The 27,253-nt window shown below is 45.2% G+C and overlaps 1 protein-coding gene and 1 long non-coding RNA gene across 2 annotated transcripts; both read right to left on the bottom strand.

The window, feature by feature from the left end:
- Positions 1-2,051: 2,051 nt before the first annotated feature.
- On the bottom strand, positions 2,052-18,161 carry LOC145864091 (nectin-3-like). Its single transcript, XM_082969236.1, has 7 exons — positions 18,151-18,161; positions 17,920-17,957; positions 17,426-17,731; positions 6,593-6,695; positions 6,226-6,380; positions 3,902-3,915; positions 2,052-2,237 (listed from the first exon to the last, which is right to left on the bottom strand). Exons 1-7 carry the CDS (start codon positions 18,159-18,161, stop codon positions 2,052-2,054), a joined length of 813 nt encoding a protein of 270 aa, XP_082825362.1.
- Positions 18,162-18,187: 26 nt separating this feature from the next.
- Positions 18,188-19,989, bottom strand: LOC145864101 (uncharacterized). The gene is made up of 3 exons (XR_014382681.1): positions 19,885-19,989; positions 19,115-19,187; positions 18,188-18,261 (listed from the first exon to the last, which is right to left on the bottom strand). It is a non-coding gene; the product is annotated as an uncharacterized LOC145864101 (long non-coding RNA).
- Between the last annotated feature and the right edge of the window lie 7,264 nt (positions 19,990-27,253).

Raw genomic sequence — 27,253 nt, 5'->3', positions numbered from 1 at the left:
GGGGCAGGTGTGAGTATCCCATCTTCATCACTTTCTGCCAAATCCTTTTTAGTGTCAATCACACCAGCTGACGGTCCCTCAAGTACTGTTTCTACAGAGCTAGTGAATTCCGGAGCTGCGGGGAACTTTATTGACCAGACCCTTGCCTCCTTTCTTAACATCACTTCAAACCCGCTCTCCTCTCCATTTCCGGTTCAAGCCCTTGATAATTGGCCACTAGGATCTGGGACCATCACACACATCAACACACCACTCACCATGGAGTCCATCCATCAGGAGAACATTCCCTTCTTCATCACTAGTGCACCAGCTCAAAGGATCATGGACTGGGCACCTGAATGCCGGAGGATCTGCTTTCCCATCCCCTGTGGTTCCACATCAGTTGAGAGTCCTCTAGTTGCCTTCAGCCCAACAACCCGGAGGTATACCAGGACCTACAGGAGATATTTTCCAAAACCAGTGCCACCTGTCTCCATCCTCATCGCCGGTGGGACTGTGCCATCAACCTGCTTGCAGGCTCTGTGCCCCCGCACAGAATCATCTACGGTGGCTGAAACCAAGGCCATGGAGGAGTACATCCATGAACTGCTCCAACAAGGTTTCCTCTGCACATCCACCTCTCGTGCGTCTGCTGGCTTCTTATTTGTGGCTAAGAAGGATGGAGGATTATGCCCGTGTACTGATTACAGAGGACTGAAAAAGATCACCACCCAGTACCGTTACCCTCTCCTGTTGGTGCCGGCAGCCATCAAACAGCTCCGCTGGACCCGGTTCTTTACCAAATTGGACCTGGGGAGTGCATACAATCTCATTTGCATCCGGGAGGGGGATGATTGGAAGAAAGCTTTCAGCACGATGTCTTGTCACTACGAGTACTTGATGATGCCTTTTGGCTTAGCCAGTGCTCCATCAATGTTCCAGGCATTCATCACCGAGGTGTTCCGGGACATGCTGGGCTGTCAGATGGTCGTGTATATTGACGACATCCTGGTCTACTCGGCTACCTTGGAGGATCACATCGCTCACATCCAAATAGTCTTGGAACGCCTCCTGGCCAACCAACTATATGTCAAGGCAGAGAAGTGCCAATTTCATCAAGAGGATGTCTCCTATCTAGGCTACCAGATCAGCCCACAAGGAGTGACAATGGACGTTAAGGTAGATGCAGTCAGGTCTTGGCCAGTCCCAACCACCATAAATGGGTTACAATGGTTTTTGGGGTTTGCCAACTTCTACAGCCGTTTCATCAGGAACTTTAGCTCATCGCCTCTGCTCTCTCCTCAAGGGGGGTCCCCATAGGTTGATGTAGAGTCCAGCAGCTGACAAAGCCTGTCTACAGAAGAGACATTTCCCCTAAACCCCATTTCTCAAACACCCAGATCCTACGCTACCCTTTGTGGTGGGTGTGGGAGCTGTCCCATCTCAACGCAAGGTCATCCATAAAAATGGTATCCTTGTGCGTATTACTCAAGAAACTGTCTCCTCCAGAGAGGAATTATGATGTCGGTGAACGAGAGCTCCTGGCGGTGAAGTTGGCATTAGAGGAGTAGAGACACTGGCTGGAGGGAGCCAAGGACCCATTCGTCATCCTCACTGACCATTGGCACGTGGAGCACATATGGACAGTGAGGTGGCTGAAACCGCGCCAAGCAAGGTGGGCCCTTTTCTTTACTAGATTTGACTTCATGCTAACCTATCGCCCAGGTTCAAAGAACACCAAAGTCGATGTCCCATCTCTACGATTCAGGAGAGGGTCCTGTCCTGAATGCATTTTTCTTGTCTGGCTCTCTACCAGGAACCTTCCACTCTGCCTGCCCTGCAAGAAGTTGAGCCCCCGATTTGTGGGGCTTTTCTAAGTTCTCCGGGGGTCAACGAGATGACATATAGATTACAGCTCCCCAGTGACTACCGTATCTCACCTTCCTTTCATGTCTCCCTTCTCAGGCCGGTGGTTCCTCGTCCCATGGCTGAGGTTGTCCCCCACAACACTCCTCCGCCCCCCCGGATGTCGAGGGAGGTCCCGCCTTTGATGTCAGATCCCTACCGTACTCCTAACATTGTGGGGGTCGTTTCCAGTACCTGGTGGACTGGGAGGGGTACGGTCCAGAGGAGCTGTGTTGGCTTCCTGTGGTTGACATTCTGGATCCCAACATCTTTCGTGATTTACACCTTTGCTGTCTGAACCGGTCCGCTGCTCGCCCTTGGGGGCCATCCCCCTGGCCGGCATCGTCCTGCAGCTGGAGCCACGCATCAGAGGGGAGGGTACTTTCACGTCTACTCCCTCTCCAGCACTCGACGTAGCCGGTTAACTAATCACTGGCCCTGACAAGCATCATTAAGCAAACCTGCGCATCATTATGAGACTCACCTGAACTCCATCAATTCACTGAATACCTCCCCTAAATCTGCTCATTCCCCAGGCAGTATTGATTGTGTTTCATGTCAAGATGCTACTCCTGTTTTGTACCCCTCAATGTTCATTGTTTTATTAAACACCTGCTTCTCGACTCCCAGCGTCTTCATTACACAAATTGTTTATCAGCTTCAGCATTTCCACTGAAAACCATTAATAGCCCAGTGATTATTCCATTGGATTGTCTATGTGTTCCATTCAGAGGGTGAATGGGCAAGACAAAATATATGTGCCTTTGAACGGGGTATGGTAGTAAGTGCAAGGTGCCCAGTTTTGTGTCAAGCACTGCAATGCTGCTGGGTTTTTCATGCTCAACAGTTTCCCATGTGTATCAAGAATGGTCGACCACCCAAAGGACATCCAGACAACTGTGGGAAGCATTAGAGTCAACATGGGCCAGCATCCATGTGGAACGCTTTTGACATCTTGTAGAGTCCATGCCCTGACAAATTGAGGCTTTTCTGAGAGCAAAAGGGGGAGGGTGCAACTCTATTAGGAAGGTGTTCCGAATTTTTGGAATACTCAGTGGTGGAAAATGTAGCCAATTGTCATACTTGAGTAAAAGTAAAGATGCACTTATTTTCTGTATCTAGAACTGGTCCCGTGTGGCTCAGTTGGTAAAGCATGGTGTTTGCAACTCCAGGGTTGTGGGTTTGATTCCCACGGGGGACCAGTACGGGGGAAAAAAATGGCGGATTGCAGGAGAGTAATTTGAAGTAAGGGGTTAGAAACATAAAAAGATATGCGAAGAAATAGCTACAAAAATATATATACATGGGACACGACAAGACGAATGACAAAGACGTCTGACTGCTACGCCATCTTGAACAAGACATAAGTCTCTTTCTAACCTGCATTCTAACAATTAACTTCGTGAAAAGATCTGCATTGTAACTAGACCTGTATTCTAGCTAATAATATAGGGAAAAGACCTGCATTCTAGCTACTAACTACCTACAGTAACTACTGGTGGACAAACATGCCATGCTACACTAATGCTAGGCTAAAACAACAAATAATGCTGGGTTAATCAGGGATAGGGTTAAAGAATTTGTTCTTAAGTGACTTGCCTAGTTAGATAAAGGTTAAATAAAACAATAAAAAAAGTTGGAGAATGTGCCTGTTCTTAGAAAATGGCTGTAACGTTGGAGAATGTGCAGACTGGAATCCTTCCCCCACATAGTACATGTCTGCGATTCTTCTGGCATCTGTTCTCAGCCTGTCCGGTGATTTCTTTAAAATAGCACAATAATCATACCTCATGAATAGACAATACCTCAAACAAGATATAAATATTGTGTGTTCCTTACATCATGTTACTTCACCCTTATCCGCCTTCCTGGTTTGGAGTGTTAGAACCCAGACGTCCCAGGTTCATCTTCATCAACCTTGTCATCAGATATTATAACAGTATTATTACATAGCAAAAAGTGGTTGATGAGGTAGGTTAATCACACAACAATGGTGGACTTTAACATAATCACATACCTGTTGTGGTGCTCCTGGAATATCGTCAAGAAAAAAATATAATCTGAATTTGATACAAATAAATATATGATCATCAAATGAAAAATATTTTTTTTCACAATGGAAAATTCTAACATTACAGTAGTTGATATTACCAAGGAAATTGTCCGTATTTGCACCGGTACCATATGAGTGCAGCCGCAGCAACAATCAGACAGAGAATAACAACCAGTAGAACCCAACAGGCAGCAGAGGTCTCTGTGAAGATAGAGGTGATACAATTAATATAAGAAAAAGTATTCATTTACAATTATATGTAATCTTGTTGCCCTAGCAAACATAATGGCTCTGATGCAAACACGTTACTGCAGAAAGCAAAGAGATAATACTACAGTCGTGGCCAAAAGTTTTGAGAATTACAAAAATATTAATTTTCACAAAGTCTGCTGCCTCAGTTTGTATGATGGCAATTTGCCTATACTCCAGAATGTTATGAAGAGTGATCAGATGAATTGCAATTAATTGCGAAGTCCCTCTTTGCCACGAAAATCAACTGAATCCCCCCCCAAAAACATTTCCACTGCATTTCAGCCCTGCCACAAAAGGACCAGCTGACATCATGTCAGTGATTATCTCGTTAACACAGGTGTGACAAGGCTGGAGATCACTCTGTCATGCTGATTATGTTTGAATACAAGACTGGAAGCTTCAAAAGGAGGGTGGTGCTTGGAATCATTGTTCTTCCTCTGTCAATCATGGTTACCTGTAAGGAAACACGTGCCGTCATCATTGCTTTGCACAAAACGGGCTTCACAGGCAAGGATATTGCTGCCAGTAAGATTGCACCTAAATCAACCATTTATCAGATCATCAAGAACTTCAAGGAGAGCGGTTCAATTGTTGTGAAGAAGGCTTCAGGGTGCCCAAGAAAGTCCAGCAAGCGCCAGGACCGTCTCCTAAAGTTGATTCAGCTGCGGGATAGGGCCACCACCAGTACAGAGCTTGCTCAGGAATGGCAGCAGGCAGGTGTGAGTGCATCTGCACGCACAGTGAGGCAAAGACTTTTGGAGGATGTCCTGGTGTCAAGAAGGGCAGCAAAGAAGTCACTTCTCTCCAGGAAAAACATCAGGGACAGACTGATATTCTGCAAAAGGTACAGGGATTGGAATGCTGAGGACTGGGGTCAAGTCATTTTCTCTGATGAATCCCCTTTCCGATTGTTTGGGGCATCCGGAAAAAAATGTGTCCGGAGAAGACAAGGTGAGCGCTTCCATCAGTCCTGTGTCATGCCAACAGTAAAGCATCCTGAGACCATTCCTGTGTGGGGTTGCTTCTCAGCCAAGGGAGTGGGCTCACTCACAATTTTGCCTAAGAACACAGCCATGAATAAAGAATGGTACCAACATATCCTCCGAGAGCAACTTCTCCCAACCATCCAGGAACAGTTTGGTGACGAACAATGCCTTTTCCAGCATGATGGAGCACCTTGCCATAAGGCAAAAGTGATAACTAAGTAGCTCGGGGAACAAAACATTGATATTTTGGGTCCATGGCCAGGAAACTCCCCAGACCTTAATCCCATTGAGAACTTGTGGTCAATCCTCAAGAGGCAGATGGACAAACAAAAACCCACAAATTCTGACAAACTCCAAACATTGATTATGGAAGAATGGGCTGCCATCAGTCAGGATGTGGCCAAGAAGTTAATTGACAGCATGCCAGGGCGGATTGCAGAGGTCTTGAAAAAGAAGGGTCAACACTGCAAATATTATCTCTTTGCATCAACTTCATGTAATTGTCAATAAAAGCATTTGACACATGAAATGCTTGTAATTATACTTCAGTATTCCATAGTCACATCTGACAAAAATATCTAGACACTGAAGCAGCCAACTTTGTGGAAATTAATATTTGGCCACGACTGTAAGTTAAACGACATGTACATATGCAGTAAGAGATAAGTGTGTATCATGACCATCTTAGTTAGTGGTTATACATGTAACTTCCAATAGAAAGGGTAATGAGGCCTTAAGTCTGATATTAACACATGCAGTGAAAGATAAGTGATCATCTTGCTCAACTTTGTTATCCATGCTACATCACATTTCTCAACCTCATATATGTGTTTTATGTGTATACCGGGAATGCCTGTATTGTTATCAGAGATATTTCCCTATGGGACAATAAAGTATTCAATAAATCAGGCAATCAGTCAATTATAAGTAACTAGTATGAATACTGTGAGTGTTTGTGTGTATGTGTATGTGTATGTGTGTGTGTGTGTGTGTGTGTGTGTGTGTGTGTGGTGTGTGTGTGTGTGTGTGTGTGTCCCAGGTGCATCTCACCAGAGGATATGTGTACATAGAGGGAGACAGTTGCTCGTCCGTAAGGGTTGGAGGTCTCACAGACATAGAGACCATTCAGCTCAGAGCTGAGACTGAGGAAGTGCAGTATGTCTCCCTCTGCTTTCACTGAAGACCCAGGCCATGGCTGGACCACTCTGAGGGGGAGAGAGAGAGGAGGAGAGGGGCTGAGTGTATGTGTGTGAGTGTGTGTGTGCATGTGCATGTGTGTGTTAAAGGCAAAGGCATAATTTGACTGCCAGCATAATTCAACAACTGTCCTTTAGCTAATTTAGATCTCATGTCTTAACAAGTGCAGATAACATTTACATTTAAACTGGTCTGAATTAGTTTACATTGGAGTGAGTACCTGCTCCAGGTGTAGTTGGGATGTGGGTTGCCATCTGCTACACATAGTAAGACTGTGGTTTTAGAGGCCTCACTAAGGGTGATGTTCACTGACTGAGGTGGATCTATGAGAGAGAGAGAGAGACTATAGGAGAAAGAGGGGAGAGCAAACTTCCATCCACATCTACTGGGCTGTTGTGGAGCAGGTCGAAACCTTTCAGTTCTTTGGCATCCACATTAGTAAGGAAGTAACATGGTCCACACTCACTCGCACAGTCCTGAAGAGAACGGGCCCTCAGATCCTCAAAGAATTATGCAGCTGCACTCTCGAGAACACCTTGACTGACTGCATCGCCACTTGGTATGGCAATTGCACCGCCCTTCACCACAAAGCACTGCAAAGGATGGTGCGGACAGCCCAGTAACGTACATCACAGGGACAGAGCTCCCTGCCATCTCTATATCAAGTGGTGCCAGAAGAAGGCCCGAAAAATTGCCAAAGAGTCCAGCCACCCAAACCAAAGACTGTTCACTCTGCTACCGTCCGGACAACGGTACCGGAGCATCAGCTCTAGGACCAACAGACTCAGAAACAGCTTCTACCCACAAGCCATAAGGCTGCTAAATAATAAATGATGGTACCTAAACTATCGGCACTGACTCCATCTTGCACTGACCCTATCCACACTAACTAGACTTTATATTCACACCATATACACAATCACTCACACACTACACTGTCACTCCCACACAAATCCCTCACACATTCAAACACTACATACGCACACAAACACACACACACACATAACACAAATGCATACTGACACAACACAAACACACAAAGACACACGGACATATTATACATACACACACGTTAACACATCATTTGCTGCTGCTCAACACTGGAGCCCCTCAGGGGTGCGTGCTCAGTCCCCTCCTGTACTCCATGTTCACCCATGACTGCGTGGCCAGGCATGACTCCAACACCATCATTAAGTTTGCAGATGACACAACAGTGGTAGGCCTGATCACCGACAACAACGAGACAGCCTACAGGGAGGAGGTCAGAGACCTGGCCGGGTGGTGCCAGAATAACAACCTATCCCTCAACATAATCAAGACAACGGAGATGATTGTAGACTACAGGAAAAGGAGGACCGAGCACGCTCCCATTCTCATCGACGGGGCTGCAGTGGAGCAGGTTGAGAGCTTCAAGTTCTTTGGTGTCCACATCACCAACAAACTAGAATGCTCCAAACACACCAAGACAGTCGTGAGGAGGGCATCAAAAAGCCTATCCCCCCCCCCCTCAGGAAACTAAAAAGATTTGGCATGGGTCCTCAGATGCTCAAAAGGTTATACAGCTGCAACATCGAGAGCATCCTGACTGGTTGCATCACTGCCTGGTACGACAACTGCTCGGCCTCTGACCGCAAGGCTAAGCTGCCTCCCATCCAGGACCTCTACACCAGGTGGTGTCAGAGGAAGGCCCTAAAAACTCCAGCCACCCTAGTCATAGACTGTTCTCTCTGCTACCGCATGGCAAGAGGTACCGGAGCGCCAAGTCTAGGTCCAAGAGGCTTCTAAACAGCTTCTACCCCCAAGCCATAATACTCCTGAACATCTAGTCAAATGGCTACCCAGACTATTTGCCCCCCCTCCCCCCTCAACACCACTGCCACTCTCTTGTCATCTATGCATAGTCACTTTAATAACTCTACCTACATGTACATACTACCTCTACTAACCGGTGCCCCCGCACATTGACTCTGTACCGGTACCCCCCTGTATTTTTTAAACCGCACTGTTGATTAGGAGCTCGTAAGTAAGCATTTCACTGTAAGATGCGTACGTTGTATTCGGTGCACATGACAAATAGACTTTGATTTGATTTTCTGCATTGTTCTTTATTTAACTCTTATTATTATTTATCATCCGGATGCCTAGTCACTTCACATTGCCATCATGTACATATCTACCTCAACTACCTGTACCTCGTACGTCTGCACATTGATCTGGTACTGGTCCTCCTTGTATATAACTCCACATTGATATGGTACTGGTACTCCCAGTATATAGCTCCACATTGATCTGGTACTGGTACTCCTGTCACGACACCTACGGAAGGTGGCGCCCCTCCTCGCCCGGGCGGCGCTCGGCGGTCGTCGTCGAGACGAGGAGCGCGCAGGAGACGAGACGAGGAGCGCGCAGGACTTTGCTCTGGAGTTTCGGACCCTGGCTGCTGGAGCGGGGTGGAATGAGAGGGCCCTTATAGATCACTACAGACATTTCGCCGGCCTACAAACTGCAATCGATTTATGTTTCACGTTCTGTTAGTTAGGCCTAGATTAGTTGCGCACCTGTTTTGTGTTAGTTGTTAGTGGGGAAGGGTATTTAGGCTAGCTAGTTAGGTTTGTTGTTTGTGCGGGATTGTTCGTTTGTCAGGGTGTGTTTTTGTTAGGAGGTTCTGTATTTTGCCTTTTGGAGTTACGTTATTCGTTTTGGGCTGCGTCCCTGGTTACGTTCTTTTAAGGGTGGTGCGTTTCTTTCTGCACACCTTGCACTCCATACGTTTTGCATATTTTCCTTGTGGATATTTTATTAAATTCATCTGGGACAGTCCGGACTCAGCCAGGGACAGCTACCCAGAGTTCACCCGCCGCTTCCGGGCAGTGTTCGATCATCCCCCGGAGGGGAGAGCGGCGGGGGAGCGGCTGTTCCAGGAGACGAGACGAGGAGCGCGCAGGACTTTGCTCTGGAGTTTCGGACCCTGGCTGCTGGAGCGGGGTGGAATGAGAGGGCCCTTATAGATCACTACAGACATTTCGCCGGCCTACAAACTGCAATCGATTTATGTTTCACGTTCTGTTAGTTAGGCCTAGATTAGTTGCGCACCTGTTTTGTGTTAGTTGTTAGTGGGGAAGGGTATTTAGGCTAGCTAGTTAGGTTTGTTGTTTGTGCGGGATTGTTCGTTTGTCAGGGTGTGTTTTTGTTAGGAGGTTCTGTATTTTGCCTTTTGGAGTTACGTTATTCATTTTGGGCTGCGTCCCTGGTTACGTTCTTTTAAGGGTGGTGCGTTTCTTTCTGCACACCTTGCACTCCATACCTTTTGCATATTTTCCGTGTGGATATTTTATTAAATTCATTCACGGAATCTTTCTGTCTCCTGCGCCTGACTCTCCTGAATCCACAAGCCACCCGTTGTGACAGAATCCCGCACCAAACATGGAGTCAGCAGGGACTTCAACACCAGCCCCTTCCATAGAGGAGCGGATCGATCAACACTCCACCCTCCTCCACCGTCTGGGTACTGCCATGGACCAGGTGCTGGCATGCCTAGAGAGTTGGGACCGAAGCGCTTCTGGTCCAACTAACCAGCCAGTCCAACAGCCGGCACCTCAACCAGTATCTCCAGCACCCAGTGCCAGCGGGGTTAAACTCTCACCTCCCAGGCAGTATGATTGCACGGCCACTGGGTGTAAAAGGTTCTTACTCCATCTGGAGTTGTACTTAGCGACCGTCCGTCCTCCTCCCTCGGAGGAGGAGAGTGTCAGCGTCCTCGTCTCGTGTCTCACGGGTAGAGCCCTGGTATGGGCCAACGCCGTCTGGGACAGTCCGGACTCAGCCAGGGACAGCTACCCGGAGTTCACCCGTCGCTTCCGGGCAGTGTTCGATCATCCCCCGGAGGGGAGAGCGGCGGGGGAGCGGCTGTTCCACCTGAGACAGGAGACGAGGAGCGCGCAGGACTTTGCTCTGGAGTTTCGGACCCTGGCTGCTGGAGCGGGGTGGAATGAGAGGGCCCTTATAGATCACTACAGGTGTAGTTTGAGGGAGGATGTCCGCCGGGAGATAGCATGTAGGGACAATACTATCTCTCTGGACCAGCTGATTGACTTGTCGATCTGTTTGGACAATCTGCTGTCGGCCCGTGGGCGTCCGAACCGGGCCCTGCTCATTCCACCTCCTAACCCTCCTGCTCCCACGCCTATGGAGATAGGGGGGGCTGCCGCCAGGAAGGTCGGAGGGGGGGGGTCTCTCCTGTACCGCCAGTGGTCGCAGAGGACACACTGTGGACCGGTGCTGGAGGAACTCACCCGGGAGTCTAGATGGCAGGCAGAGCACTTCTTTGACACCTCAGGTGAGTCAGCACCAGCCTCACCCAGACCCCTCTGTCAGTCACATGTATGCATTAGTGTCCTTTCCCGCTTTTTCCCCTCACTCCCGGCTTAACCTCTCTGGGGCAGGCGGGACGAATTCGTCCCACCTACGTAACAGCCAGTTGAATCCTGTGGCGCGATTTTCAAAACCTTTGAAATGCTATTACTTCAATTTCTCAAACATATGACTATTTTACAGCTATTTAAAGACAAGACTCTCATTAATCTAACCACACTGTCTGATTTCAAAAAGGCTTTACAACGAAAGCAAAACATTAGATTATGTCAGCAGAGTACCAAGCCAGAAATAATCAGACACACATTTTTCAAGCTAGCATATAATGTCACAAAAACCCAGAAGACAGCAGCACTAACCTTTGATGATCTTCATCAGATGACAACCCTAGGACATTATGTTATACAATACATGCATGTTTTGTTCAATCAAGTTCATATTTATATCAAAAAACAGCTTTTTACATTAGCATGTGACGTTCAGAACTAGCATACCCCCCACAAACTTCCGGCGAATTCACTAACAATTTACTAAATTACTCACGATAAACGTTCACAAAAAGCATAACAATTATTTTAAGAATTATAGATACAGAACTCCTCTATGCACTCGATATGTCCGATTTTAAAATAGCTTTTTGGTGAAAGCACATTTTGCAATATTCTAAGTACATAGCCCAGCCATCACGGGCTAGCTATTTAGACACCCGGCAAGTTTAGCACTCACCAATATCAGATTTACTATTATAAAAGTTTGATTACCTTTTGTTGTCTTTGTCAGAATGCACTCCCAGGACTGCTACTTGAATAACAAATGTTGGTTTGGTCCAAAATAATCCATCGTTATTTCCGAATAGCGGCGTTTTGTTCGTGCGTCCCAGACACTATCCGAAATGGTAAATCAGGGTCGCGCGCATGGCGCAATTCGTGACAAAAAAAATCGAAATATTCCATTACCGTACTTCGAAGCATGTCAACCGCTGTTTATAATCAATTTTTATGCCATTTTTCTCGTAAAAAAGCGATAATATTCCGACCGGGAATGTCCATTTAGCTAAACAGAGGAAAGAAAACAAAGCTTTCGGTCGACGCGGGCATGAGCCTGAGTCTCACAGTACTGTAACCAGCCACTTCCCAAACGCGCTACTTTGTTTCAGCCAGAGCCTGCAAAGCCACGATTCAGCGTTTTGCCGCCTTCTGAGAACCTATGGCAGCCGTAGGAAGTGTCACGGGACAGCTAAGATCCTGACTCTTCAATAAACAGAGACAAGAAGAACGACACCTTGTCAGACAGGCCACTTCCTGCATGAAATCTTCTCAGGTTTTTGCCTGCCATATGAGTTCTGTTATACTCACAGACACCATTCAAACAGTTTTAGAAACTTTAGGGTGTTTTCTATCCAAAGCCAATAATTATATGCATATTCTAGTTACTGGGCAGGAGTAGTAACCAGATTAAATCGGGTACGTTTTTTATCCAGCCGTGTCAATACTGCCCCCTAGCCCTAACAGGTTAAGGCACTAGTCGATTCAGGCGCGGCCGGGAGTTTTATGGACCGTGGGGTCGCAACTAAGTTAGGGATTCCCTTGGTTCAGCTGGGCCAACCCTTCCCCGTGCACGCCTTAGATAGTCGACCACTAGGGTCCGGTCTGGTCAGGGAGGTTACCTTGCCTCTGGTAATGGTAATGCAGGGGGGTCATGAGGAGAGTATCAGTCTCTTCCTCATTGATTCCCTGGCGTTTCCGGTGGTACTAGGGATCACCTGGCTAGCCACTCACAACCCTAAGATTTCGTGGAGACAGAGGGCTCTTAAGGGGTGGTCAAGGGAGTGCTTGGGCAGATGCATAGGGGTTTCCGTCGGTGCGACTACGGTGGAGAGTCCAGACCAAGTCTCTACCGTGCACATTCCCTCAGAGTATGCCGATTTGGCTATCGCCTTCAGTAAAACGATGGCGACCCAATTAACACCTCATCGACGAGGAGACTGTGCGATAGATCTCCAGGTAGGCGCTGCACTTCCCCGTAGTCACGTGTATCCCTTGTCTCAGGAGGAGACGGTGGCTATGGAAACATACGTCACTGAGTCCTTGAGGCAGGGATACATTCAGCCATCTAACTCACCCGTCTCCTCGAGCTTCTTCTTTGTGAAGAAGGAGGGGGGTCTGCGCCCGTGCATTGACTATAGAGGTCTAAATACCATCACGGTGGGTTTCAGTTACCCGCTACCTCTCATCGCTTCAGCGATAGAGTCATTTCACGGGGCGCACTTCTTCACGAAGTTAGATCTCAGGAGTACATACAATCTGATGCGTATCCGAGGGGGAGACGAATGGAAAACAGCATTTAGTACCACATCTGGCCATTATGAGTACCTCGTCATGCCGTATGGGTTAAAGAATCCTCCCGCCGTCTTTCAATCCCTTGTGAACGATGTTCTGCTCGGTCAGGGTGTGCTCGGTCAGGGTGTGGTGGTGTACATCTATGATATTCTGATCTACTCCGCTACACATGCTGAGCATGTGTCTCTGGTTCGTAAAGTGCTTGAACGACTGGTGGAGCATGACCTATACTTCAAGGCGGAGAAATGTGAGTTTTCCAAACCAGCCGTCTCTTTTCTGGGATATCGCATTTCCACGTCCGGGGTGGAGATGGAATGTGACCGCATTTCGGTCATGCTTAATTGGCTGACCCCCACCACGGTGAGGGAGGTGCAGCGATTCTTGGGTTTTGCGAACTACTATCAGAGGTTTATCCGGGGTTTTGGGCAGGTGACGGCTCCCATTACCTCACTGATGAAGGGGGGCCCGGTGCGGCTGTGGTGGTCGGCGGAGGCGGACAGGGCCTTTAGTCGGCTGAAGGCTCTGTTCACCGATGCGCCGGTGTTGGCGCATCCGGATCCCTCTTTGCCATTCATAGTAGAGGTGGATGCATCCGAGGCTGGGGTGGGAGCTGTGCTATCACAACGCTCGGGCGCGCCACCGAAGCTTCGCCCCTGCGCTTTCTTCTCTAAGAAGTTAAGTCCAGCGGAGTGTAACTTTGACGTGGGGGACAGAGTTGCTGGCTGTGGTAAAAGCCCTGAAGGTGTGGAGACATTGGCTTGAGGGGGCGCGTCACCCTTTTCTCATCTGGACCGACCACCGTAACCTGGAGTACATCCGGGCGGCGAGGAGATTGAACCCTCGTCAAGCCAGGTGGACGATGTTCTTTATGAGATACAGTTCACAATCTCGTACATCCCAGGTTCCCAGAACACTAAGGCCGACGCACTGTCTCATCTCCATGACCCTGAGGAACGGTCCGCCGTGTCCACCCCCATACTTCCAGCCTCCTGCCTGGTGGCACCAGTGGTCTGGGAGGTGGATGCGGATATCGAGCGGGCGTTACGTGCGGAACCCACTCCTCCTCAGTGTCCCGTGGGTCGTAAGTACGTTCCGCTCGGTGTCCGCGATCGATTGATTCGGTGGGTGCACACGCTACCCTCCTCGGGTCACCCGGGGATTGAGCGTACGGTGCGTGATCTTAGTGGGAAATACTGGTGGCCCACCTTGGTGAGGGACGTGAGGCGCTATGTCTCCTCCTGTTCGGTGTGCACCCAGAGTAAGGCTCCTAGGCATTTGCCTAGAGGGAAATTACAGCCCCTCCCGGTTCCACAGCGACCATGGTCCCACCTGGCGGTGGATTTCCTCACTGATCTCCCACCGTCTCAGGGCAACACCGCGATCCTGGTCGTTGTGGACCAGTTCTCTAAGTCCTGCCGTCTGCTCCCTTTACCCGGTCTTCCTACAGCCCGGCAGACCACCGAAGCAATATTCACCCACGTTTTCCAGCACTACGGGGTGCCTGAGGACATTGTTTCGGATCGAGGTCCCCAGTTCACGTCCCGGGTGTGGCGTGCATTTATGGAGCGACTGGGGGTCTCGGTCAGTTTGACCTCAGGTTTTCACCCCGAAAGTAATGGGCAGTTGGAGAGGATAAACCAGGATGTGGGCAGGTTTCTGCGGTCCTACTGCCGGGACCGGCCAGGGGAGTGGGCGAGGTTCGTGCCGTGGGCCGAGTTAGCTCAGAACTCTCTTCGCCACTCCTCGACCAATCTGTCACCTTTTCAATGTGTGTTGGGTTATCAGCCGGTCCTGGGGCCCTGGCATCAGAGCCAGACGGAGGCCCCTGCGGTGGAAGACTGGGTCCAGCGCTCAAGGGAAACCTGGAACGCCGTTAAGGAGTCACTGGAACGGGCCAGGGGACAACAAAAAAAGAGCGCGGACCGTCGCTGCAGTGAGGCCCCAGTGTTTGCCCCAGGGGAGAGAGTCTGGCTCTCAACCCGGAACCTGCCCCTCCGCCTGCCCTGCCGGAAACTGGGTCCGCAGTTTGTAGGGCCATTTAAAGTCCTGAGGAGAATAAACGAGGTGTGTTACAGGTTACAACTTCCTTCTTATTATCGTATTAACCCCTCGTTTCATGTGTCTCTCCTCAGGCCGGTGGTAGCTGGTCCGCTGCAGGAAGATGAGGTGCTGGAGGTCCCTCCGCCCCCCCTGGACATCGAGGGGCCCCCGGCGTATACAGTCCGGTCCATCTTGGACTCCAGGCGCCGGGTGAGGGGTCTGCAGTACCTCGTGGACTGGGAGGGGTACGGCCCGGAGGAGAGATGCTGGGTACCGGTGGGGGACATATTGGACCCTACGCTCATCCAGGACTTCCACCGCCTCCATCCGGCTCGCCCTGCGCCTCATCCTCCGGGGCGTCCTCGAGGCTGGCGTCGGCGCGCTGCGGGAGCCGCGCGTCAGGGGGGGTACTGTCACGACACTTACGGAAGGTGGCGCCCCTCGGCGGTCATCGTCGCCAGCCTACTAGCTGCCATCGATTTATGTTTCACGTTCTGTTAGTTAGGCCTAGATTAGTTGCGCACCTGTTTTGTGTTAGTTGTTAGTGGGGAAGGGTATTTAGGCTAGCTAGTTAAGTTTGTTGTTTGTGCTGGATTGTTCGTTTGTCAGGGTGTGTTTTTGTTATGAGGTTCTGTATTTTGCCTTTTGGAGTTACGTTATTCGTTTTGGGCTGCGTCCCTGGTTACGTTCTTTTAAGGGTGGTGTGTTTCTTTCTGCACACCTTGCACTCCATACCTTTTGCATATTTTCCGTGTGGATATTTTATTAAATTCATTCACGGAATCATTCGGTCTCCTGCGCCTGACTCCACAAGCCACCCATTGTGACAATTCCCTGTATATAACTCCACATTGATCTGGTACTGGTACTCCCTGTATATAGCTCCACATTGATCTGGTACTGGTACTCCCTGTATATAGCTCCATTATTGTGTGTATTATTTTATTCCTCTTTTGTTAGTTACTATTTCATTTATTTTTTTAACTCAGCATCATTAGGAAAGGATCGTAAGCAAGCTCTTCACTGTAAAATCTACACCAATTGTGATAGTGTCACATTCTTCTTTGTCAGACGATAAAGAGAAATCATTGTCGAACCAATACGCAGCGAGATCGTATGTACTCATCTTCTTTATTAGGGAAAAGAAGGGAAACCAAAATAAACACGTACACAAAACACAATGACGAATAACAGTCTGGTAAGGCACAAGGCTATACACAAAACAATCTCCCACAAACTCCAAACTCATACCTAATTATAGGACTCTCAATCAGAGGCAACTAGGAAACACCTGCCTCCAATTGAGAGTCCAACACCCAATACCTAAACATAGAAATACTAAACTAGAAAGAACATAGAAATACAAAAACATAGAACATAACCCGGAAATAATAAATCAAACACCCTTCTAAACAAACCACCACCCCGAACCACATAAAACAAATACCCTCTGCCACGTCCTGACCAAACTACAATAAGAAATAACCCCTATTACTGGTCAGGACGTGACAGATAGGCGCATGTGATAAGCAACATTCTATTTGATTAGAGAGAGAGAGAGAGAGAGAGAGAGAGAGACATTGAGTGAGAGCGATTGAAAGAGAGAGAGAGGTGGTTACAGTTACGGCAGGTATAGAATATAAATAGACCTACACTCACACACCCATACCAAGACAGATATATTACACCTATAACAATGACAATACAGTCTCTAAGCAGTGGGAAGGGATGGAACTTTCATCCACATATGAGGCAAAATTCTAAGAATTCTGTTATTTGTCAACCTGGTCTACTTTCATTTCTGTTTGATAGATTACTTGCAGTAGAGGAGCAGTACAATGAAAGTCTTGTAAAGGTCCATACCAATCTGTGCCTCAGAACTATGTTTAAGCTAAAGAAAATAACAGTTGTTACGGGCTAGATCAAAGGCTTTCCTCGGTTGAAAGGGTTTTACATGGACCCAAAAGGTTTCGACCTGGAACCAAAAAGGGTTCTACCTGGAACTAATAGGGGGTTATTCAAAGGGTTCTCCTATGGTGCCTGCCGAAAAAAAAATGTGGTTCTAGGATAGCACCTTATTTTCTAAGAGTGTATAGACAGACATAGACTTGTTAGAAGGGCTACTAGGCTACAGCCAGTGAAGACAGAAACACTCTATACATACAGTGGATGTCTATGGTCTATGACATTGATAGTGGAGTATACATTTACAGTGGATGCCGAAAGTGTAGGAGAGTGGTAGTAGAATATATTTACATTGTCTGTCTATAGTGTAGGAAAGTAGTAGTGGAGTATATACTTACAGTGGATGTCTAAGTTGTAGTTGTAGCTCCTTTCTGTTGCCAGGGCAGACTGGTTGACCACACACTGGACCTGCTGCTGATTGGCTGCTCTGGTTGGTACCCCAAGCAGGTGGCTGAGTACTGTGGTGGTTCCGTTGGCGTGCTGGGTGGAGTTAGTCACTGTCCTCAACAAACTGTCCAATGTACCGGTCTTCCACTTTACATCTGCCTGTGGCTTGGCACCAGCAGCCACACAGGTTGCCAAGACAACCTCATTTTCCCCAATGACAGGAGTAACATCAACTGTCACATTCACCACTGGAGGAACTATGACCAGAAAACAAATCAACAGAGAATAGAAAACATGAACAAGTCACTAATTATAAATGTGGAACTATACATGAAACAGCATTCACAGCCCAGTGACTATGGGAGAGGAATGTTTCTGGAAAAGTGGTGTATATATTCCCAAGTTATTTAACACTCGACCATTAGGGGAAATATATAGTTCTTACCAAGCACAGTCAGTGGTATCTCTGTAGTGTATGTTCCACTGGGGAAAACATTGAAGATACATGTGAAGGTGCCTTCATCCAACAGTCTGACAGATGTTATTCTAATAGATCCAAGGTTTTCTGATGGGTTCCCAATAAACTGGACTCTACCTTTTAATCCATTTGGTGCAACAAAGTCAGTAACCCCATTTGGATAAATATGCATCAAATTATGTTTTTCATCCTGAGTACTTTTCAGCCATGTTATCTGTTTAAGCTCCTGTGTTCTCTCTATCAGTCTGCAGGATAAATCCACATCCTCCCCCTGTACCACAGTCCTGTGTCCTCCAATCACATGTGTACCTGAAGAGAAAACACAAGCCCAAAAAAACAGTCCAAAAGATACCAGTAGAATAGATGTTTATGAACTCTAATAAACAGAGATGTTACATAAACACACAGATAAGACCATTATTAGTATTTAGCTGTGATTATGAAATAAGTTATCCTATTCATGCTGAAATGTGGTTGGGCAGCCACAATCAGAGGAGATGGCTAAAGCACATACTGATCTGGGTCCAGTCTAGGCTGAAACTACTTAGTGAATATGTTATTAGAATAATAAGCCAAAGGCACTGAATCTGTTCTTACACTTAATCAAGAGTCAGATATTCAAGACATTCCTAGATACTTGTGCCTGTTTAGCATGTCTCATAACTACTGAGTTAAAAACATAGTAAACATACTGTGTTAAAAACATAGTAAACACACTGAGTTAAAAACATAGTAAACACACTGAGTTAAAAACATAGTAAACTACTGAGTCAAAAAAATGTGTAAACATACTGAGTTAAAAACATAGTAAACATGCTGAGTTAAAAACATAGTAAACATACTGAGTCAAAAAAAATTGTAAACATACTGAGTTAAAAACATAGTAAACATGCTGAGTTAAAAACATAGTAAACATACTGAGTTAAAAACATAGTAAACATACTGAGTTAAAAACATAGTAAACATGCTGAGTTAAAAACATAGTAAACATACTGAGCTGATGTGTGTGCCTTATTGTACCCTAAAAGGACAAGGACTACAGTTGAATGGTGGGATTGTGTGTTTGGGGGGTGTTATTGTCTTGCCTTGTGTCAATAAGAAAAAAGAGACAAAAACATGAGGTCAATAGTATGGCATTTTATGACATCAATTGGAAACCTACTTTCTGTATCCCTCTGGATCATGAGTAGAATAACACAGCACAGATTCCGTAACATGCTTTGCTGTTCTCATTGCTAGGGTCAGAGGGGAAATGTAATTATGGAATTATATTACATTTTAAAATAGGTGATTTGTAAAAATGAGGACCTATTCATTGTTTATGTAAGACAGTTATGTAGGCTAAGCTGTACGTCAAATAATGTTGTATGCAATAATATGTATTCAAGCATTGGTCTGCAATCATCACACTTTGATGGAGACTATGCACATCTTGCAATGTAGCCCAAATAACTTCCGGCGCCGACAGAGATGGCCGCCTTGCTTCGCGTTCCTAGGAAACTATGCGTATTTTGTTTTTTTATGTGTTATTTCTTACATTGTTACCCCAGGTAATCTTAGGTTTTATTACATACAGTTGGGAGGAACTATTGCATATAAGAGCAACGTCAAATCTTGCCTATGCCGTTCGACCATCACTCATTTATATAATTTTATGTACATATTCATATTCATTCCTATACACTTGTGAGTATAAGGTAGTTGTTGTGAAATTGTTAGGTTATATTACTTGTTAGACATTACTGCAAGGTTGGAACTAGAAGCACAAGCATTCCGCTACACTTGCATTAACACCTGCTAACCATGTGTATGTGACAAATACATTTGATTTGATTTGATTTGACCGTTTCACAAAAATAAACAACCAGTCCTACATTGGTCAGTAATAATGGAACTAAACATTTGTATCTGTAAATTTAATAGACCACTAACCTTTGATGAATGGAAGTTCCTCTGCTGTAATAGCTGAGACATTTGTTTTTGACGTTTGTGCTGACAGAAAAATGTCCTCCTGCTCTAGGCAAACACTAATTCAGTAAGCCACAGCAGCTATAACACAATGGGGTGGATCATGGATGAGACAGTCTCCAACCCACTTGCTGACTCCTGGCTTTTCATAGGCTGTGTGCTTCCTCTTTGAAAGCCTCTACCACCTTATACTGGTTATGAAACATACACATTGTTCTCATTACAAAAAAAAACAAGAATGATGGGACAATTTTTTTTTTTTTCTTTAAGAAAAACAAAGTTAAAAACAGCAACAGGCCAGAATCTGTATGACTTGGGACCCCCCTCTCTGATGATGCACTATATACACTACCGTTCAAAAGTTTGGGGTCACTTAGAAATGTCCTTGTTTTCCATGAAAACACACATGAAATGAGTTGCAACATGAATAGGAAATATAGTCAAGACACTGACAAGGTTATAAATAATGATTTTTAATTGAAAAAATAATTGTGTACTTCAAACTTGGCTTTTGTCAAAGAATCCTCCATTTGCAGCAATTACAGCCTTGCAGACCTTTGTCATTCTAGTTGTCAATTTGTTGAGGTAATCTGAAGAGATTTCACCCCATGCTTCCTGAAGCACCTCCCACAAGTTGGATTGGCTTGATGGGCACTTCTTACGTACCATACGGTCAAGCTGCTCCCACAACAGCTCAATAGGGTTGAGATCCAGTGACTGTGCTGGCCACTCCATTATAGACAGAATATCAGCTGACTGCTTCTTCCTTAAATAGTTATTGCATAGTTTGCAGCTTCGCTTTGGGTCATTGTCCTGTTGTAGGAGGAAGTTTGCTCCAATGAAGCACCGTCCACAGGTTATGGCATGGCGTTACAAAACGGAGTGATAGCCTTCCTTTAAGATCCATTTTACCCTGTACAAATCTCCCACTTTACCACCACCAAAGCACCCCCAGACCATCACATTGCCTCCACCATGCTTGACAGATGGCGTCAAGCTCTCCTCCAGCATCTTCTCATTTGGTCTGCGTCTCACGAATGTTCTTCTTTGTGATCCGAACACCTCAAACTTAGATTTGTCTGTCCATAACACTTTTTTCCAATATTCCTCTGTCCAGTGTCTGTGCTCCTTTGCCCATCTTAATCTTTTCTTTTTATTGGCCAGTCTGAGATATGGCTTTTCTTTGCAACTCTGCCTGAAAGGCCAGCATCCCGGAATCACCTCTTCACTGTTGATGTTGAGACAAGTGTTTTGCGGGTACTGTTTAATGAAGCTGCCAGTTGAGGACTTGCGAGGCGATTGTTTCTCAAACTAGACACTCTAATGTACTTGTCCTCTTGCTCAGTTGTGCACCAGGGCCACCCACTCCTCTTTATTTTCTGGTTAGAGACAGTTTGGGCTGTTCTGTGAAGGGAGTAGCACACAGCGTTGTACGAGATCTTCAGTTTCTTGGCAATTTCTCGCATGGAATAGCCTTCATTTCTCAGAACAAGAATAGACTGTCGAGTTTCAGAAGAAAGTTAATTTTTTCTGTCCCTTTTGAGCCTGTAATCGAACACACAAATGCTGATGCTGCAGACACTCAGCTTGTCTAAAGAAGGCCAAATATATTGCTTCTTTAATCAGCACAACAGTTTCCAGCTGTGCTAACATAATTGCAAAAGGGTTTTCTAATGATCAATTAGCCTTTTAAAATGATAAACTTGCATTAGCTAACACAACATGCCATTGGAACACAGGAGTGATGGTTGCTGGTAATGGGCCTCTGTACGCCTATGTAGATATTCCAATAAACAAATCAGCCGTTTCCAGCTACAATAGTCATTTACATTAACAATGTTTACACTGTATTTCTGATCAATTTTATGTTATTTTAATGGACAAAAATGTGCTTTTCTTTTAAAACAAGGAGATTTCTGGGTGACCCCAAACTTTTGAACGGTAGTGTACATATTACCTCAACAGCCCAAACTGACTAACCAGTGGCCCTACACATTGACTCTGTACCGGTACCCCCTGTATATAGCCTCTCTACTGATATTTTACTGCTGCTCTTTAATTATTTGTTATTTACATTTTTTACTTATCTATTTTTTACTCAACACTTATTTTTAATAAACTGCATTGTTGGTTAAGGGCTTGTAAGTAAGCATTTCACTGTAAGGTCTACACCTTTTGTATTCGGCGCATGATTGACAATACACACAGTATTTCTACACACTCATAGTTCTTACCAAGCACAGTCAGAGGTATCTCTGTATTGTATGCTCCACTGGGGATAACATTGAAGATACATGTGAAGGTGCCTTCATCCAACTATCTGACAGCTGTTATTCGAATTGATCCAAGTTTTTATTGATGAGTTCCCAATAAACTGGACTCTACCTTTTAATCCATTTGGTACAACAAAGTCAGTAACCCCATTTGGATAAATATGCATCAAATTATGTTTTTCATCCTGAGTACTTTTCAGCCATGTTATCTGTTCAAGCTCCTGTGTTCTCTCTATCAGTCTGCAGGATAAATCCACATCCTCCCCCTGTACCACAGTCCTGCGTCCTCCAATCACCTGTGTACCTGAAGAGAAAACAAAAGCCCAAAAAACTGTCCAAAAGATACCAGTAGAATAGATGCTTATGAACTCTAATAAACAGAGATGTTACATAAACACACAGACAAGACCATTATTAGTATTTAGCTGTGATAATGAAATATGTTATCCAATTCATGCTTAAATGTGGTTGGGCAGCCACAATCAGAGGAGATGGCTAAAGAACATACTGATCTGGGTCCAGTCTCGGCTGAAACTACTTAGTGAATATGTTATTAGAATAATAAGCCAAAGGCCCTGACTCTATTCTTACACTTATATTCAATACTAAGATATTCAAGACATTCCTAGATACTTGTGCATGCTCAGCATGTCTCAAAACTACTGAGTTAAAAACATAGTAAACATGCTGAGTTAAAAACATAGTAAACACACTGAGCTGATGTGTGTGCCTTATTGTACCCTAAAAGGACAAGGACTACAGTTGAATGGTGGGATTGTGTGTTTGGTGGGTGTTATTGTCTTGCCTTGTGTCAATAAGAAAAAAGAGACAAAAACATGATCTCAATAGTATCGCATTTTATGACATCAATTGGAAACCTACTTTTTGTATCCCTCTGGATCATGAGTAGAATCACAGAGCACAGCTTCCGTAAAATGCTTTGCTCTTCTCATTACTACAGTCATATGGGAAAGGTAATTATGTAATTATATTACTTTTTGAGATTGCCATTTTAAAATAATGAGGACCTATTAATTGTTTATGTAAAACAGTTATGGAGGCTAAGCTATATGTAAAATAATGTTGAATGCAATGCAATCTTTGATGTAGACTATGCACATCTGTTACGTCCTGACCAATATTTAGGTATTAGTTGTATTATATTTGGTCAGGACGTGGCAGAGGTATATTTGTTTTGTATTATGGGGTTTTGTGTGTGGTGTATTGGGGTGTGTTAGTGGTTGGTATAGGTTCTAGGGTTGTTTTTCTATGTATAGTTAATTGGGGTTGGACTCCCAATTGAAGGCAGGTGTGTTGAGTTGCCTTTGATTGGGAGTCCTATATAGTAGGGTGTGTTTGTCTTTGTGTTTCGTGGGTAGTTGTTTTTTGCACTGCTAGGTATAGCCTGCGATACTGTCCTTCGTTGTTCTTTCTTGTTTTTTGTGTATGCTGCTTTATATCTAATTAAAAGATGAGCATCCACATTCCTGCTGCGTATTGGTCCTCCCTTCAACACGGCAATATTTGTGACAACATCTTGCAATGTAGCCCAAACCTTTTCACAACAGGCCAGATTCTGTATGCCTTGCTACCCCTCTCTCTAATAATACACTATATATACAAAAGTATGTGACACCCCTTCAAATGAGTGGTTTCAGCTATTTCAACAATGTAGCCCAAACCTTTTCACAAAAATAAACAAACAGGCTTATATTGGTCAGTAATAATGGAACAAAACAGATGCATCTGTAAATTTAATAGACCTAACCTTTGATTAATGTAAGTTTCTCTGCAGAAATAGTCAAGACATTTGTTTTTTGACGTTTGTGCTGACAGAAACATGTCCTCCTACAATTAAACAGGACATAAAGCAAAATATCAACAGTTAGTAAATAATAGTAAATTAATAGTTAATTATATATATTTAAAAATATAGTCTGTATTATTAAATTCTGAAGATGAATTTGATCGTGATCTTCACGATGGCAGTGCAGCATAGGCAAGATGCAGTAGATGGAATAGAATAGAAGTATATACAGTTTAAGTCGGAAGTTTACACACACTTAGGTTGGAGTCATTTAAACTTGTTTTTCAACCACTCCACAGATATCTTGCTAACAAACTATAGTTTTGGCAAGTCGGTTAAGACATCTAATTTTTGCATGACACAAGTAATTTTTCCAACAATTGTTTATAGACAGATTATTTCCCTTATAATGCACTGTATCACAATTCCAGTGGGTCAGACGTTTAAGTAAACAAAGTGCCTTTAAACAGCTTGGAAAACTCTTGAAAATTATGTCATGGCTTCAAAAGCTTCTGATAGGCTAATTGACATAATTTGACTCAATTGGAGGTGTTACTGTGGATGTATTTCAAGGCCTACCTTCAAACTCAGTGCCTCTTTGCTTGACATTGGGGGAAAAACTAAAGAAATCAGCCAATTGTAGACCTCCAAGTCTGGTTCATCCTTGGGAGAAATTTCCAAATGCCTGAAGGTACCACGTTCATCTGTACAAACAATAGTACGCAAGTATAATCACCATGGGACCACGCAGCCATCATATCGCTCAGGAAGGAGACACGTTCTGTCTCCTAGAGATGAACGTACTTTGGTGCGAAGAGTGCAAATCAATCCCAGAACAACAGCAAAGGACCTTGTGAAGATGCTGGAGGAAAAAATATATATCCACAGTAAAAATGAGTCCTATATCGACATAACCTGAGAGGCCGCTCAGCAACGAAGAAGCCACTGCTCCAAAACCACCATAAAAAAGCCAGACTATGGTTTGCACCTGCACATGGGGATGAAGATCATATTTTTTTGGAGAAATGTCCTCTGGTCTGTTGAAACAAAAATAGAACTGTTTGGCCATAATGACCATCGTTATGTTTGGAGGAAAAAGGGGGAGGCTTGCAAGCTGAAGAACACCATCCCAACCGTGAAGCACGGGGGTGGCAGCATCATGTTGTGGAGGTGCTTTAATGCAAGAGGGACTGGTACACTTCACAAAACAGATGGCATCATGAGGCAGGAACATTTTGTGGATATATTGAAGCAACATCTCAAGACATCAGTCAGGAAGTTAAATCTTGGTCGCAAATGGGTCTTCCAAATGGACAATGACCCCAAGCATACTTCCAAAGTTGTGGCAAAATGGCTTAAGGACAACAAAGTCAAGGTATTGGAGTGGCCATCACAAAGCCCTGACCTCAATCCCATAGAACATTTGTAGGCAGAACTGAAAAGCGAGTGTGAGCAAGGAGGCCTACAAACCTGACTCAGTTACACCAACTCTGTCAGGAGGAATGGGCCAAAATTTACCCAATGTATTGTGGGAAGCTTGTGGAAGGCTACCCGAAACGATTGACCCAAGTTAAACAATTTAAAGGCAATGCTACCAAATAGTAATTGAGTGTATGTAAACTTCTGACCCACTGGTAATGTGATGAAAGAAATAAAAGCTGAATTAAATCATTCTCTCTACTATTATTCTGACATTTCACATTCTTAAAATGAAGTGATCATCCTAACTGACCTAAAGCAGGAATTTTTTTCTAGGATTAAATGCCAGGAATTGTGAAAAACGGAGTTTAAATGTATTTGGCTAAGGTGTATGTATACTTCCAACTTCAACTGTACATATGGGATGAGTAGTGTAGGATATGTACACATTATTAAAGTGTCGTTATTTAACAGTCTGATGGTCTTGAGATAGAATATTTTTTTCAGTCTCTTGGTCCCAGCTTTGTTGCACCTGTACTGACCTCGCCTTCTGGATGATAGTGGGGTGAACAGGCAGTAGCTTGGGTGGTTGTTGTCCTTGATGATGTTCTTGGCCTTCCTGTGACATCGGGGCTGTAGATGTCCTGGAGGGCAGGTAGTTTGCCCCCAGTGATACATGTGCAGACCGCCTTGCACTTAAGGGCGGTGCGGTTGCCGTACCAGGCGGTGATACAGCCCGAGATGTCTGAGAACAATGGCGCCGACCTCAACCTTACAGCCAATGCACTTCCCTTACCTTGCCAAGATGCGGGTGCCGCTACCAATCTTTTAGGCTGTGAGGGAGAAGCGGTTGAAATTGAGTCCCCACTGCTGTAGATCCTGTCACTTCACACCATCAGAGATAAGACTTCAATGACAGGCTGTCTGGTATACAAAGCACCCTGCCTACACCCCTCAGAGGCAGAGTGTTTTCAACTTTTCCTTGATGAGAAATTGGTGGAGAGTGTGGTGCAGGAAACCAACAGGTATTTCCGTTATCATATTACAGAAAAACCCAAGGTATTGTCTCAATGTTCAGAAAGCCTTTAGCCTACTAAATATGCATATTTGTTTGCAGGTATTCTCATGAACTGAAAGAGAAGACTGGCCTTGGCGTAAAATGGTAGCTCTTACCATCAGTGAAATGTATACCTTTTTGCTCACGGTGCTGCTGAAGGAGCTAGTGAAGAAGGGCTCTGTGAGGGACTACTGGACCACTGACCCCATGCTGCAGACCCCTTTTTTTCCCCAACGCTTTTCTCCCAGTACCACTTTCTTGTCTTGCTGAGAGCGCTCCACTTTGTGAACAACGCCACTGCCAACCTCGCCAACCCCATTCACAAAATGAGGAATGTCCTGGGCAGCTTGACCAGGGCATTTGGAAGACTGTGGATCACAAGGACTTGTGCATTAATAAGCCTCTAATTTCTTGGAAGGGAGGCTTGCATTCTGCCGATACATCCCTTCAAAGCACCACAGATTTGGAGTCAAGTTCTTTATTTTACGTAACAGTCTGACAGGATGTGTACAGGACCTGATCATCTACACCAGCACCAGCACAAATATAATGCATGTTGAGGGTCTTGGCATATCTGGATCAGTTGTGATCATCATGCTACAGCCTTAGCTCGGAAAGGGGTACACTGCTACAGTAGCCCTACCATTTTCCTGTACCTTTTTTAGGGAGAACACAGGGGCCTGTGGCACAGTGAGATCCAACAGGAAGGGAATGACAATATTTGTAAAAAAAAATAGCAAGGGGGAGGTGGAGTTCCAAATGAACGGGAAGATAATG

This window comes from Salmo salar, chromosome 25 (genome assembly GCF_965601325.2).
Source record: "Salmo salar chromosome 25, fSalSal1, whole genome shotgun sequence".
In the NCBI taxonomy this organism is placed as follows: Eukaryota; Metazoa; Chordata; class Actinopteri; order Salmoniformes; family Salmonidae; genus Salmo; species Salmo salar.
The sequence above is the reverse complement of the archived record's forward strand: the minus strand, read 5'-3'. Positions and strand labels throughout refer to the sequence as shown.